At 40.5% G+C, this 13,203-nt stretch overlaps 1 protein-coding gene and 1 pseudogene across 3 annotated transcripts in view; one reads left to right on the top strand and one right to left on the bottom strand.

Annotated features, from left to right (window-relative positions):
* Positions 1-3,780, bottom strand: part of LOC145467659 (sperm flagellar protein 2-like) — a 54,754-nt gene extending 50,974 nt beyond the window's left edge. For 2 of the 3 annotated variants that reach the window (XM_081451250.1, XM_081451251.1), the window contains exon 1: positions 896-3,120. In XM_081451250.1, the coding sequence (XP_081307376.1) occupies positions 896-1,059 (164 nt within the window). In that variant the 5' untranslated portion in view covers positions 1,060-3,120. Of the gene's footprint in view, positions 1-895; positions 3,121-3,627 lie in introns of those variants that run through there. The other variant, XM_081451252.1, reaches the window with a different exon arrangement.
* Positions 3,781-8,687: 4,907 nt separating this feature from the next.
* LOC145468617 (allatostatin-A receptor-like) lies at positions 8,688-11,911 on the top strand (annotated as a pseudogene).
* Positions 11,912-13,203: the final 1,292 nt, after the last annotated feature.

Here is a 13,203-nt window from a genome sequence, read left to right on the forward strand (position 1 = left end):
ACAACTTGTGTACCACCATTAATTGTATTTGCATTATATTGTACTATATTTTCCATAAAATATATATGGCCTATTAACAATTTTTAAGGAGAAAAATAAATAAATAAATAAATAAATGGTGAGGAAACCTAATAAAACCAATCAAGCTTAAAGGCTTAAGGTACCCACACTAGCAAGACATGATGTGTAATTTATAGAATACATAGTTACATATATCACAAGATATAGCAGGTAATGTGTTGACAAAAACATCATCCTGTAATTTACGGTTTTCATAGATCGAATCAGTAATTGTTGATAATATGAATTTTTATCATAACAAGTTTTATTCTGAAGGATGCAATCGATGAAGAGCCAGTTATCTCAGATGTAAGAAATGTGGCAACCACTTACAAAAATAACTTATTTTTTGTTTGACTGATTTTGCTTTCAACATGTATCATTCATTTGAAGCTGTTCTGTGTGACTAGAATATTGTTTCTCCAAACCCATCAGACACAGCAGAGATATAATTAGCATCTTACTACCCTCGTCTTCTCAGTCCTTACAGTATAAGCTATGGATCCTCTTTTTCCCTCTCACCTCTCACTTTATGCCCTAATGTGCATAATTTGTGCTTGAGGCATAAATCAAAGAGGAGAAATACCTAGTCCATAACTTACAGTATGGACCTCATACATGGTTAGTAAGAAATACATAGCAAAGGAGATGGATGAACAAGATTTGAATAACAGTGTCTAACAGTAGACGAGTGATCTCAATTTCTGGCATTTATTGATAATTTATTTTAACAGGATTTATTATGGTGCTGGGCTTGACTGTAAATATTTAAACTTCATGTCAGTTACAAGACATGTTGTTTTTGTCACAGATATCCCAACATCAGCACACTTACGTATTCTGGGAGAAGAAGGAAAAATCATCTTGCAAGTCATGTTTGTTTAGTAGCTCTCCAAGCAAGTATCCTGTAGCAAACTCTTTAGCAATGTTTGTTGGATCTACATTGGACAAATGAGGAATATGTTTTAGGAAATGGTGCCACACTGAACAGCTGAACATATACCTGATTCAAGAACAGGATGGGGCAGTAGTGAGAACACTTGTCTCTCACCAATAAAGCCCAGGTTCAAGTACCAGACCCAGAGTAACACATACATGTGTGTTGAGTCTGTTGTTGGTTCTCATCCTTAATCCAATTTAAACATCAATCTGATTGATCATCAATCTGATTGGCAATCCATGATTCTGCATCAAGTGTTTTCTTGTGACTTCTCTTCCAAGTTAACTTTACGGATAATTCTCTTGCCCAGTTACAGTGACACCAACAACAAACTGTCAAACTTTGGTCTGCACCAGTTGTCCAAATGACAACAATGTAGTTGGTTTACAACAAACCTGGGAGTGGGTTTTACTCACAAGAATGCAGCAAAGGGTCATGTGTGACACATAATGAGGGCAAAGCAATCATTCATTTCTTAAGATGCTTGGCTCAGTCTCTGAGCCAAATCTGATGCTCAGTTGTTCAAGTATTAGTGCCCCTCTTTGTGCATGTACATAACTGAAAATAGTTTCAAATATTTACATGCACAGACTGTATTTAGTCAACAAATATTAGGTAAATAGTATAGTTACAGTTAATCGTTGGTCTCATGGGAAACAGTTTTGTCTAATCCTGAGAATCTTGATGTTTCCCAAGACAAAGTCGAGGGAAACAATGAGATTCAAGCTAAGGTTAAGGTAATAAGTCAAGGAGAAGTCAAAGTAACCGATCAATGGTGATTGAAGTGGGTGACAATTGCTTGGTTCTTGCCCACCACGAAACATTTAGATTTACCGGTACATGTAGCCATTGCCACTTGACTATAAATCTACCAATGGGAGCATGTGTTAGATTCAACTTTACTCAGGGCTCAAAGTTTATTTTTGGCTTTGGGAGCACTTGTGCAACCAGGTGTAAATTTTTAGGCGCACTGCCGAAATTTTAGGCGCAGAGTTAAAAATTTTAGGCGCACAGCTTCAAATACTTGGAGCACCTAGTCAAAAAGAATACTTAACGCTCCAAAAAGAGCGATTCAGGCTTCGTGTTGCAATATGGGCCTATTCTAGCAGTATTGAACACAACGAAAACAAATAAAAGAATCAGGATATTTCACACAAGGGTTATGCTTAGATATTAACTACTGACGTCACTCCGTTGAGTATCCTCACTATCCAATTGCTTGTTGTTTGCCTCCCTTTGAAATTCTGTTCAGGAAGATTCTTGATTTATTCAACATCTGGGTATTCGTGAGAACTAGCACAAACCTTGCTCATTTGGCTACTGCTTTCAAGCCATAGAACTCATGGACCAGCCCGTTCCGAAAAACGCTAGACATTTTTGTGTGTCAGCCAAGCGAAAACAAAGCTTTCTTTACAAAACGCAGCATTCCGTAACAGTTGTTCGCGAAGAAAGAGCACACGATTTAATTCTCATCCCCCGTTTCCATGCTTTCCGCTAGATCATCGATTGTGTAAGAATTAAGCTTGTGCTTCATTCCCTCATTTGCATGTGTCAGCGGAGTTGTTTACAACACAGAACTTGGGGAAAAAATGAACATTCAAGTTTGGAGAATCCACTGGGAAATTAGGCTTAAAGATGACGAATAGAACACACACTGATGAAAGGAAAATGGTGCAACTTTGTTATTTGGTGCCTGGTTGTGTTATATCTATGTTTATATTTATATTTATCAATATGAGTACGTTATTATGGTCAGGTGAGTAAGCACTAGAGAAGTCGCACTGTACTTTGGCTTTTAAGGCGTGGGGGTGCGACCACACATGATTTTTCAGGCGCACAGCCAAAAATCTAGTCGCATATGCGACCAGTTGGTCGTTAACTTTGAGCCCTGTTTACTCCTGCTTTATAACAATGGTTGATATTGCCACTTTGCAGTTCAGTAAATATCTGCCATTTCACCAACACTGAGGTGAGTAATTGTTTTAGTTTACACAACACAAGCTGGATAACTGGCAGACTACAAAATTACTTTATTTAGAACTAAGAACTACAAGTAAACCAAGAAATGTTCAGAAATTACAAATTCTCTGCTCGGAGGTAAATAGAACTCTGCTAGTCACCTCCGAGTTAGCAAATTAGAACGTGTGAAAGCACTATTCACTTGACGTATGGTATGTACATTGTACATGTACTTAAAACATGCCATTCTTACGGCAAATTTAAGCTCACCTCAACAGCTGATTTTTCTTTCCAGTAGTATCTTAGCGCCTCGTGTATCATGAAACGAAAGGTATCGCGCCGTTGCCGTGTCTTTTGCAACTCTTCCATAACCAATTACTTGGGTAACTAAAATAAACCCATTTGAGAACATTCTGTTCTCCAAGTTTATGCTCCGTTTAATCCAGTTAAAGGCTTTAAAACCTTCTCTTAGATTTTAGGGAATGAATACAACAAAACACAAAATTTAGCAGTTTTTATAGCGATGAAGCAGGGAACTGTTGTACGAGACGGCAAAACGACTCTGGCCAAAGTAAGCTTAAATCTGTTAAATCTAATAAATAAATTAGCTTAGTGAAGATGAGACAAGCGTTCGTTAGCTGTTACACTACCGTTTTCAAAGGACTTACCTATGATCCTACTCAGTTTAACATCTTCATTAAGCCACCTGCACAATATATCAGTCATTTTGGCAAGTATAAACGTCCAAATGGACGCTAAATGTGGACTGTCGTCTCTTTACCTCAAAATGTCCGCCATTTTCTCTATAAACACCACGAAGAGTGGTTACCAAGGAAACAAAGTGAGGTCCAGGCCCTCCGTTCCTCGGTCAAACAAGAAGCCTGGAAAGCTTGAAACTGGGCCGCGGGGCTTGAAAAAGCCAGGATGCGTGGGAATATTCTCAATGACACAAGTTGTTAATGCTATTACGCGATTAGCATTTTCCGCACAGGTCGTTAGAATGAAATATTAATTAGCATAATAAAGTGTATTATCGTTTGTCTCACGATGTAGTCACTTGAGATGTAGATCGCGACGTTTCGACTACTTACAAAGGTCGGCTGTGACACAACCAATCAGAGCCGACCTTTGTGATATAAATGATACCGTGCAATCAGTCGACCTTATCGCCTGAAGAAGACTAGCAGTAAGCAGTCGAAACGTCGCGATCTACATCTCAAGTGACTACATCGTGAGACAAACGATAATACACTTTATTATTGTATCTACCACGATGAATAACAACAACCTTTTCCTCGACATTGACCAGAAATATGGGCGCACAGCCCTAAGGTTGATTCGTCGACACGAGCGTTGCTCACGCAAGCTCGCACGCTATACCAACCATCTCACCTTTCTCACAAGGTGTATTAAGAACCACATTGTTCCAAGAGATCTGCAAGTTCGGTCGCCAGTTCCCACCAGAGGCGCACGCAGAGTCGCTGAACTAGCATCCATGAGATTCCTGAGGGAAAGAATCAGACTGACGCAGAGAGCTAAGGGAGATACGAAGAAAGAAGCCGAATCAACAGCACAGAGCATAACATCTGCTATTTCTGCGGATGACGCTGCAGAAGTACTCGACAAGATTAAATCCACTACCCAGCGAGTCTTTAATACCACCAAAGACCGTCAACAGCGCAAGTTTGAGAAACTTTTGCGAGAGAAACATACTTCTGATTCTCCTACAACTTTTGTTGACAAAACAAAGTGGGTTATCAACTTGTCATCCAGGACCCTTAACGAAGCTGAGGTGTCCTTACTGAAGAAAGGTCTAAATTTCGCCGTGACTCCTACGAGCGTCCCAGCCACTGAGATCATCGCCAAGATTGAGTCAGCAGCCAGGCCACTAGATGCGGAGCGAGCAGACACAGTCAGGAGATCCGTCAACACCATCCTTCAACAGGCACAACCACCCACGCCCAACATCACGAAGGAACAGCAGGAGGCTCTTAAAAGCTTAAAAGAGGACAACTCCATCATGGTCCTTCCGGCCGATAAAGGTCGCGCCAGCGTAATCCTGGACGCTGACACATACCACGCGAAAATGTCAGCGCTAATTGATTCCGGACCGTACCAGCTGCTCAACAAAGATCCGACAGACCGCTTGACCCGGAAGCTATCTGAGAAGCTGCTAACCCTGAAACGGAGTGGACACATATCAGAGGCGGTTTATAATAAGATCAGACCCCGACACAAACAACCACCTAGGATCTATGGCTTGCCGAAGATCCACAAGGCCGGCACACCCCTTAGGCCAATTGTGTCGTGTGTCAACACCTTTGCATACGACCTGTCTGCTTTCTTGGCTAACGTATTATCTCCTCTTGCAGGTAACTCGAACTTCACAGTGAAGAACTCAACTGACTTCGCCTCCACTATCGCCAGTGAAGAGATCCAGGACCACGAGATCATGGTGTCTTTCGACGTAGAGTCACTGTTTACCAACGTACCGATCGAGGACGCCGTACAAGCCGCGCTACAAAAAATGGACAACGACGCAGGCCTGGCTGACCGCACGACACTTACATCAGTTCAAATCGCGGACCTCTTGGATTTCGTATTAAGATCTACGTACTTCCAGTACAACGGATCGATTTACGAACAACGAGACGGCGCAGCCATGGGGAGCCCTCCATCCGCGGTTATTGCTAATCTCTACATGGAGATATTTGAAGAACAAGCAATAGAGTCCGCACCTTGCAAGCCTAAGATCTGGAAACGCTACGTAGATGATACTTTCACCATCCTGGATCGGGATAGGGTTGATGTCTTCCTGCAACACCTGAACAGTCAACAACCATCAATCCTTTTCACCATGGAGATCGAGAACAACAGCAAGATCGCCTTTCTCGACACGTCAGTTTACAGAGAACCTGATGGCCGCCTTACCACCAGTGTCTACAGGAAACCAACACGTACTGATCAGTACCTAGCGTATGATTCACACCACCCTCAGTCAGTAAAGCGCGGTATTGTGAAGTGTCTGTACGACCGGGCTAAACGTCTCGTGACCAAACCATCAGTAATCGCTGGAGAGAAGAAACATCTCTCATCTGTACTTGTTTCTAACGGATATCCCTCCTCTTTTGTACAGAAGATCACAAAGGCGCGAACAACCCCAAGAAGAGAGCCTGTCGCGGAATTTAAATCCACCGCCGTTTTACCTTATGTCCAAGGAGTTTCGGAGTCTCTCCGCCGCTGCCTAGAACAACAAGGCATTCGCACCGTCTTTAAGTCCGACACGACACTTCGGTCACACTTAGTGCGACCAAAGGACACTGTCAACCCGGCTAAACAAGATGGTGTTGTCTACAGGATTCCCTGTGAGTGCAGCAAAGTCTACATCGGGGAAACAGGGAGATCTATGCAGGAGAGGATCAAAGAACACGACAGGGATATACGACTCGCCCGTACCCAGACCTCCGCCGTTTCTGAACACACCCACGAGACCGGCCACTATCCTATCTGGAATGATGTCAAGTTTATTGATCGAGATCCTCACTGCTACACACGTAGGGTCAAGGAAGCTATTTACATAAGACTTCACCCTAATAACATCAACAGGGATAGTGGAATTGAAATTCCTGAAGCATGGATACCCACGATCAAGAAACATAACAACAGGAGAACGGTACAACAGCGGACCTCTGAGGGAACAGCTACTCGCCGGAACAATGGAACAATAGGAGGATCGAAATGCACCAATCACAGCCGACCTTTGTGATATAAATGATACCGTGCAATCAGTCGACCTTATCGCCTGAAAAAGACTAGCAGTAAGCAGTCGAAACGTCACGATCTACATCTCAAGTGACTACATCGTGAGACAAACGATAATACACTTTATTATTGCATCTACCACGATGAATAACAACAACCTTTTCCTCGACATTAATTAGCATGTAAACAACACTGACTAATACAGAATATAAGTTAGCAACGAACTGAGGTCGTTTCGCGCGAAAGTTCTCCCGGACTGACAGTCGGTTACCTCCGTGGTCAATGGATTAGAGAACGAAAAATAAATATGTGTGATATAACTTTGTTTCATTATGCCAATAATGTTGTCTTTTTCGCTAGAGAAGAGAAATTTTAGTCCGGGCGAACTGGCTTTCGGGCAAAACGACCGATTACCAGATTTAGGATTTTGAGTCTTTCTATGACCTTCTATTCTTACCAACAGAGACTCTGATGATTAACTTATTCGAGAACAAAAACTTGTGCGACAGGTGTCAAACCTGAATTATTGCCGGTCATGCGACGTCGTCAGATTCCCAAATAAAGAAATTATCAACCCTTCTGAGGTTTAAACTTTATCAGATTTAAGACTTCTTAAGAACTTGATGTTTTACAAAGTTTCAGCTTTACTTGTTTCTTCGTTTTGTTATAGAGCACGTTTTAACTTCCAAGTTTTTGCCTTCGGTGACATTGAAATGGCGGCCCTAGAAGATTGATTTGTCTTTGAAGTTTTTGCTAACTGAACAGTCCTTGCATTAGATGAAGTATTAATTTCAATGTGTCGGAGACCTAGAGTATTAAGGCGTTGATTTATTTTTAAAACTCAATGACAGATGTTTCTGTTACTTTACGGCTCTCATATTACTGCCACCCCTCCGGTTCCAAGGACACTGATATGGCGTCTCCAAACAAAGTTCTATAAAATTTGGGTGAAACACTTCTCCGAATAACGCGCGAATGAAAGACCGCACAGGCCTAAATCTTGGCGAGATTGTTTATATGACAATCTGGTAGATTCAGATTCTTAACTTACTTCGTTGAATATGGTTACAATTCAGTTTTTTTTAATGGCGTTACAGTGAAAACCAGAAATAAATTTGCGTGAAATGTTTATCCGAATAACGCAGATATAAGAAATGGTTCAGACCTAAATCTTTGCAAGGTTGGTTAGATATCATTGATCTATGATATCTCAGATTGTTGACTTTTAAATTAAAATTTGTTGAATGGTTGCCAGCTTTATTCTTGATAGTAAAAATCAGCAATTGCAATGCATTGTTATTCGAATAACTTTCACAGGTATAAGTGACTGCCTTATAACTTAAATTACTTTCCCTATTATAAAATTACTTTGCAATACGTTAAAACGTGATTTTAAAAGGATAGTATGTTTCAATGAAGAATACAAAAGCAAAAATCGACACAACGTAGCATGATTTTTTGAAGGTGTACTATATTTCTGATGGCCAAACCAGCCTTCTTCAGCTACAATGAGAATTTTACATTGGGACGTGTTTTTATGTAGCCGATATTTTCGTAATACAGGCAATACGTAAAAGTAATTGACACAGTAAATTAAAGATAAGCATACGGTAAAATAAAATAACATGATAAAAGAACATAATAAAAGAAAACAAATGGAAACAATTAATATGTTTCTTCACGGATGTTCAGACCATCAGGATCAATTGTTCTTGAATTAAAAAAGCTTCCCTGGCCTATCCAGGGAATTGATATTGATCCAACGTATACCAGCAGGGTCATCGTTCCGGTTGCTTGCCTAAACATTTTATGTTTCAATGTTCGTCAGAAGTTCATCACTCTGACCCAGGTGATTGAGAAGCTTCTGTTTTGCGAAACCGGAGACCTTTCATTCAGTTCTTGATAGTGGTTTTCGAAAATGAGTGGCGAAAGATTTTTGCGGCTGCGAAACATTTCGCGGGAAGAAATGACGATGCCGATACCGGCTTCAGTAAGACAGGTAATGTTCGGAACGATAGCAGTGTTGTCTTGTTTGCTGAACTTCCTATTCTGCCTAACTATGATAAGAAAACCCATCATGTTGAAAACACCACACAACATTCTTCTCTTGACGTTGGCAATCACAGATCTACTAGCAGGTAGGTACTTGAAAATGTTTTACGCAATCAATTTTTTTCAAGAAATTTAATCCTAACGAGTTGGTCAAAGATAACCAATTAAAGGAGTGGCAATAATTCTCCAAATAAAAAGACTATTTACAAGGATAAAACATTAAAAAAGAAAAAGCCAAACGTTTTCGACTTAAAATCAAGTCATCAAAAAAACATACCATCCAAATAAATCGAGTATTTAAGTCTTTCTTAATTGATTTCCCATGGGAAAAGCCTGGTTCCATTGCTGAATGAGCAAGCTTTCAACAACCACAAATCTCATGCGGTGCAAAGAACACGCCAGTCGAAGGGCTGGCTTGGATTCTCACGAAGATGACAGGTAGGTTTAGGATCATTACATGGTCTCGACATTAAAAGAATATCACTTTTTATTTACGGTCGTACAATTAGCTAACTCATTTGGCTCTATGTGAAAAGAAGTATTATTCTAGACCGTTCAGAGTGGAGTCCTTCGATAAAAATAAACTTGAAACAAATTAAATTTGCAAAATACAAAAGTTGGACGTTTAGAAAAAAAGAGCGCTGAATCTACTGTGAACTCACAGAGGCAGCCATTGTCTTTTTCGAACAAAAACTTGAAAAACTAAGCTAAAACAACTCCCCGTCGTCATCATAAGGGATGGATATGCTTCTAGTCATAAAAGCAATATGTCAGAAATAATGCGTTCGGCCTAATTTTCTTTATTGAACAAGATGTCTTAAGGTTTTTTGCCCAATTTTCCCAAAATAAACCTGTCTTCATCTTGAACAGAAGCAGCGAAATTATTCCCCGTACTTTTATTATTATGACTCTTTCGATCCAATGTTTGATCTTATATCTTCGGAAGAAAAGCAAAATTTTTTATTGAGACGTTTGTATCCATATCGACTCGCTCCAGTTTTTAACCAAAATGCTCCTTTGAATAAGAAACAATTGTTTGAGAAACAATTAGAGAGCACGCGTGAACGGATCCAACTCGTGCGGCAGCCACGAGTCGAAATTAAAACAAGTTCGATGTGTTCACAGGTACAATTAATCCCTAAATTTCCACAGTAAAGAAATATTTATATTAAAAAAAAGGCAACCGTAAATAGAAGTTTCTAGCAAAGAAACTAATGTAAAAGCTTTCACGGTTAGTTTTTCACATTTGCAATGCAGTGTAATCCAGCGTTGGGTACCAGGCAATTTTGGGATAGCCCGAAATTGCCTCACATACAGGCTAGATTATATTGCAATGCAAATGAGAAAAGTTAGCTGTGAAACGGGCGATTAAAATTTAATTGTTCAGCAACCGATACAATTTAGGATAAATGGATCCGCTTCCAACCAATCAGAAGCGGGTGTTTGAGGTAGCAGTATTATTGATGATAATAATCGTGAATCCAGTGGAGTTTTCCAAGATCTGAAGGTGATTTTGTTAATCTGCATGTGAAATTAGTCGTCGGTGTGAGGTATGTGAGCTGCGGATGATGAATCCAAATTAACTTCCGACATACAAAGGCAGCTGCAGTGAAAACACATCACGACCAGTCGCCAACTGTAGGTTTCTATGAAAGTAAATGTCTTAAGATATGAAGGTGTTTAAAACAATGAAGTTTGATGTTTACATGTACTCAACAGGAATTTTTATTCCTCTTACTCCTGGGCATATCTTCAGTGTCGCTTGATTTCAAGCTCTTCAGAGTTTAACTGGGGAAATCTTCTGTCGTGTACTCGGCAATCGATACGCGCTCTTCACATTGGGAACTGAGTCTCCATTTTAAAGGTCACTTGCCTAGCCCTAGAAAGATGGTATCGTATTTTTCGACCCATTATGTACAAGCGTTACTTCACCCGAAAGAGGGTCTTTCTTTACATCCTGGCTATTTGGGTCTGTTCCTGTCTTCAATAGATCAACAAATTTTTTGAGTGGAAATTGTCAGGAAGCAAATGTTTCAATGTTAAAGCGCCGTTTGGAGAAAAGGGAACTCAAGCCATGATAGTTATCTACTGTCTGATTGGGTTTTGTTTTCCATGTTTGATTACTTGGGCCTCGTTTGTCCATATCAAACTGCTGTTCAAGACATCGCCAATGGTAAGATGCCATAGTGAACGACAGAGAGCGCAGCAGAGAGCGTTACTGCGCATGTGCGCCGTGACCTCAATAATTCTGACATCGTATTGGCTTCCAGTTCAAACCATTTACGTTCTTACTGCCTTTTGCGTCACTAAGAATAGCCAGCCTCTGCACCATTGGGGTGGAGTTCTTGTTATTTTTAATTCGTGTGTCAATCCTTTGATTTACTGGATGACCACTAGAGAGTACAGGGCGGATCTTTTTAAGATCTTCATGTTTACCAAAACAGTAGAGCCCTTAAGGAAACGAGGTTATACAGTGGAAAATAAAAAGTGTTCAAGAGTAGTTTTACCAAGTCAAGTCAAAAAGGACACATTAAGCCTGGAAACTATGAAATGTTTTGAATAGTCTGTGGTTATTCTTTGTTGCACTCTATATCGATGCATCAGAACAACGAAGTTTGTTCGCCCAATAGAGGTGTATTGTCTATATTCTGTCCAGCTTCAAACATCAAAATTTGCAGACAATAACTTCACAGACAATGAAGTTGACATAGGTAAATTAACCACTGTTAACCGTCAGCTAACCGTGGGAGACCTCATGGTTAGTGCGCTCATCTCCGGATTGAGCGGTCCGGGTTCGAGCCCTGGCCGGGGTCACTGCGTTATGTTCTTGGGCAAGACACTTTACTCCATCAGTGCCTCTCTCCACCCAAGTTTATAAATGGGTACCAGCGAAATTAATGCTGGGGTCAACCATGCGATGGACTAGGATCCATCCATGGGGGAGTAGAAATACTCCTAGTTGCTTCATGCTACAGAAACCGAGATAATCAGCAGCCTGATGGACCTCTTGGCTCGTATGCATGTAGACTTTACCTTACGTTTATCAACCGTCAGCTTTACAAATTGAACTTGGTACGGCGGTTAATTAAAATATATCTTTGTCAACGTTCACGTAACCTTTGGAATGTTCACTAACTTTGTTAGTTTTGTACCGTCATCGTACAAATTGGGTTTAGTACCTTAGTGAACAAGATTTATAAAACCAACAATACCTAGCTCTTTTTTCATAACAAGGAACTTATTAATATTTTAGGTAAAAACACGTTTCCATCACGCATTATAGATAACAATGCCGTGGAACGTCATCTCACAATGTTCCTTGCTCCTACCGATACTTCCACCACTATCAGCTATCGGCAAACATCAGTCCACTAAGGGACCGTTCATTTTTTATGAGGGAGGGGGTGCTGGTGGGATTTGGGAAGCACCATTTAAAAATCGCATGACCCCCCCTCAGCTTACCAATTTTTTCACATGGCCCCCCCTTATAGCGGTCATTTTTTGGGATGACCCCCCCCCCAAAAAAAAAAATTGAACAAACAATATTTAGATTTCAACTTTTTTAATATTTCTCTATTATCCCCCTACTTCACGTTATTGTGCTCACTATGAAGACAATATTTACAATCTCTATACGACAGAGAGCTGTTGTTTAAAAAACAAATCAAAAGAAAGAGAAGTCAATTTCGGATCTCCTAGTTATGGCTCGCCCTGAGAGTGTGGCATTTGGCCTCTCATTGGCATCTTCCTCATCTGAATTGATGAATGCAAGAATGACGTCACTTGAGTCATCTTCTCCCCCAGAGTCAATGGTCACTTTCATCCGTTTCACTGCTGTCAGCACTTGCCCTGTTGTCATTTTGTGTCAATGTCCTGGCATTTCTCAGTGTTGGTTGGCCAGCTCTGAGAGGACTCTTCTGCTGCAAGCATGAATGTCTTACAATTGCCTTTACTTTCTCACTCTTGCTGCTTTTCAAATGCTGCTTCAGCCCGTGGTGGTTTGAGTACTTGTTTAGTTCTGGAACACGTAGCTTTTTAAGCTTGGTTAGACCTTCGCACAACTCAGTCCAAGGATAATCCTCCTCCCTACTTAACTTTGCCTTTTCTTCTGCTCTCTTGTTCCTTTTAAATTCCAGCACTTCAAGATGCTGAAGATAATCCACCACAAACTTCGATTTGACAATAAACTTATCTGCAAATAGAGCAACGCTCTCTGGGTCAGATAAAACCAGCCTGCCACTTCCATGCTCTTTCTTCTTTATATTGTTAATCCAATCGGGGAAAGAGCGCACTACTACATGAGCATCATAAAAGAGGCTCATTCCAAAATGCGCAATAATGGCGAAAGCGACGAGTCGTTTAAGAAAAGGTTTACAGCTGAACGATCCAGGCAGTTTGACATCTTACAAGCAAAAGAAGCAATTTTTCTA

This window comes from Orbicella franksi, chromosome 14 (genome assembly GCF_964199315.1).
Source record: "Orbicella franksi chromosome 14, jaOrbFran1.1, whole genome shotgun sequence".
Lineage (NCBI taxonomy): Eukaryota > Metazoa > Cnidaria > Anthozoa > Scleractinia > Merulinidae > Orbicella > Orbicella franksi.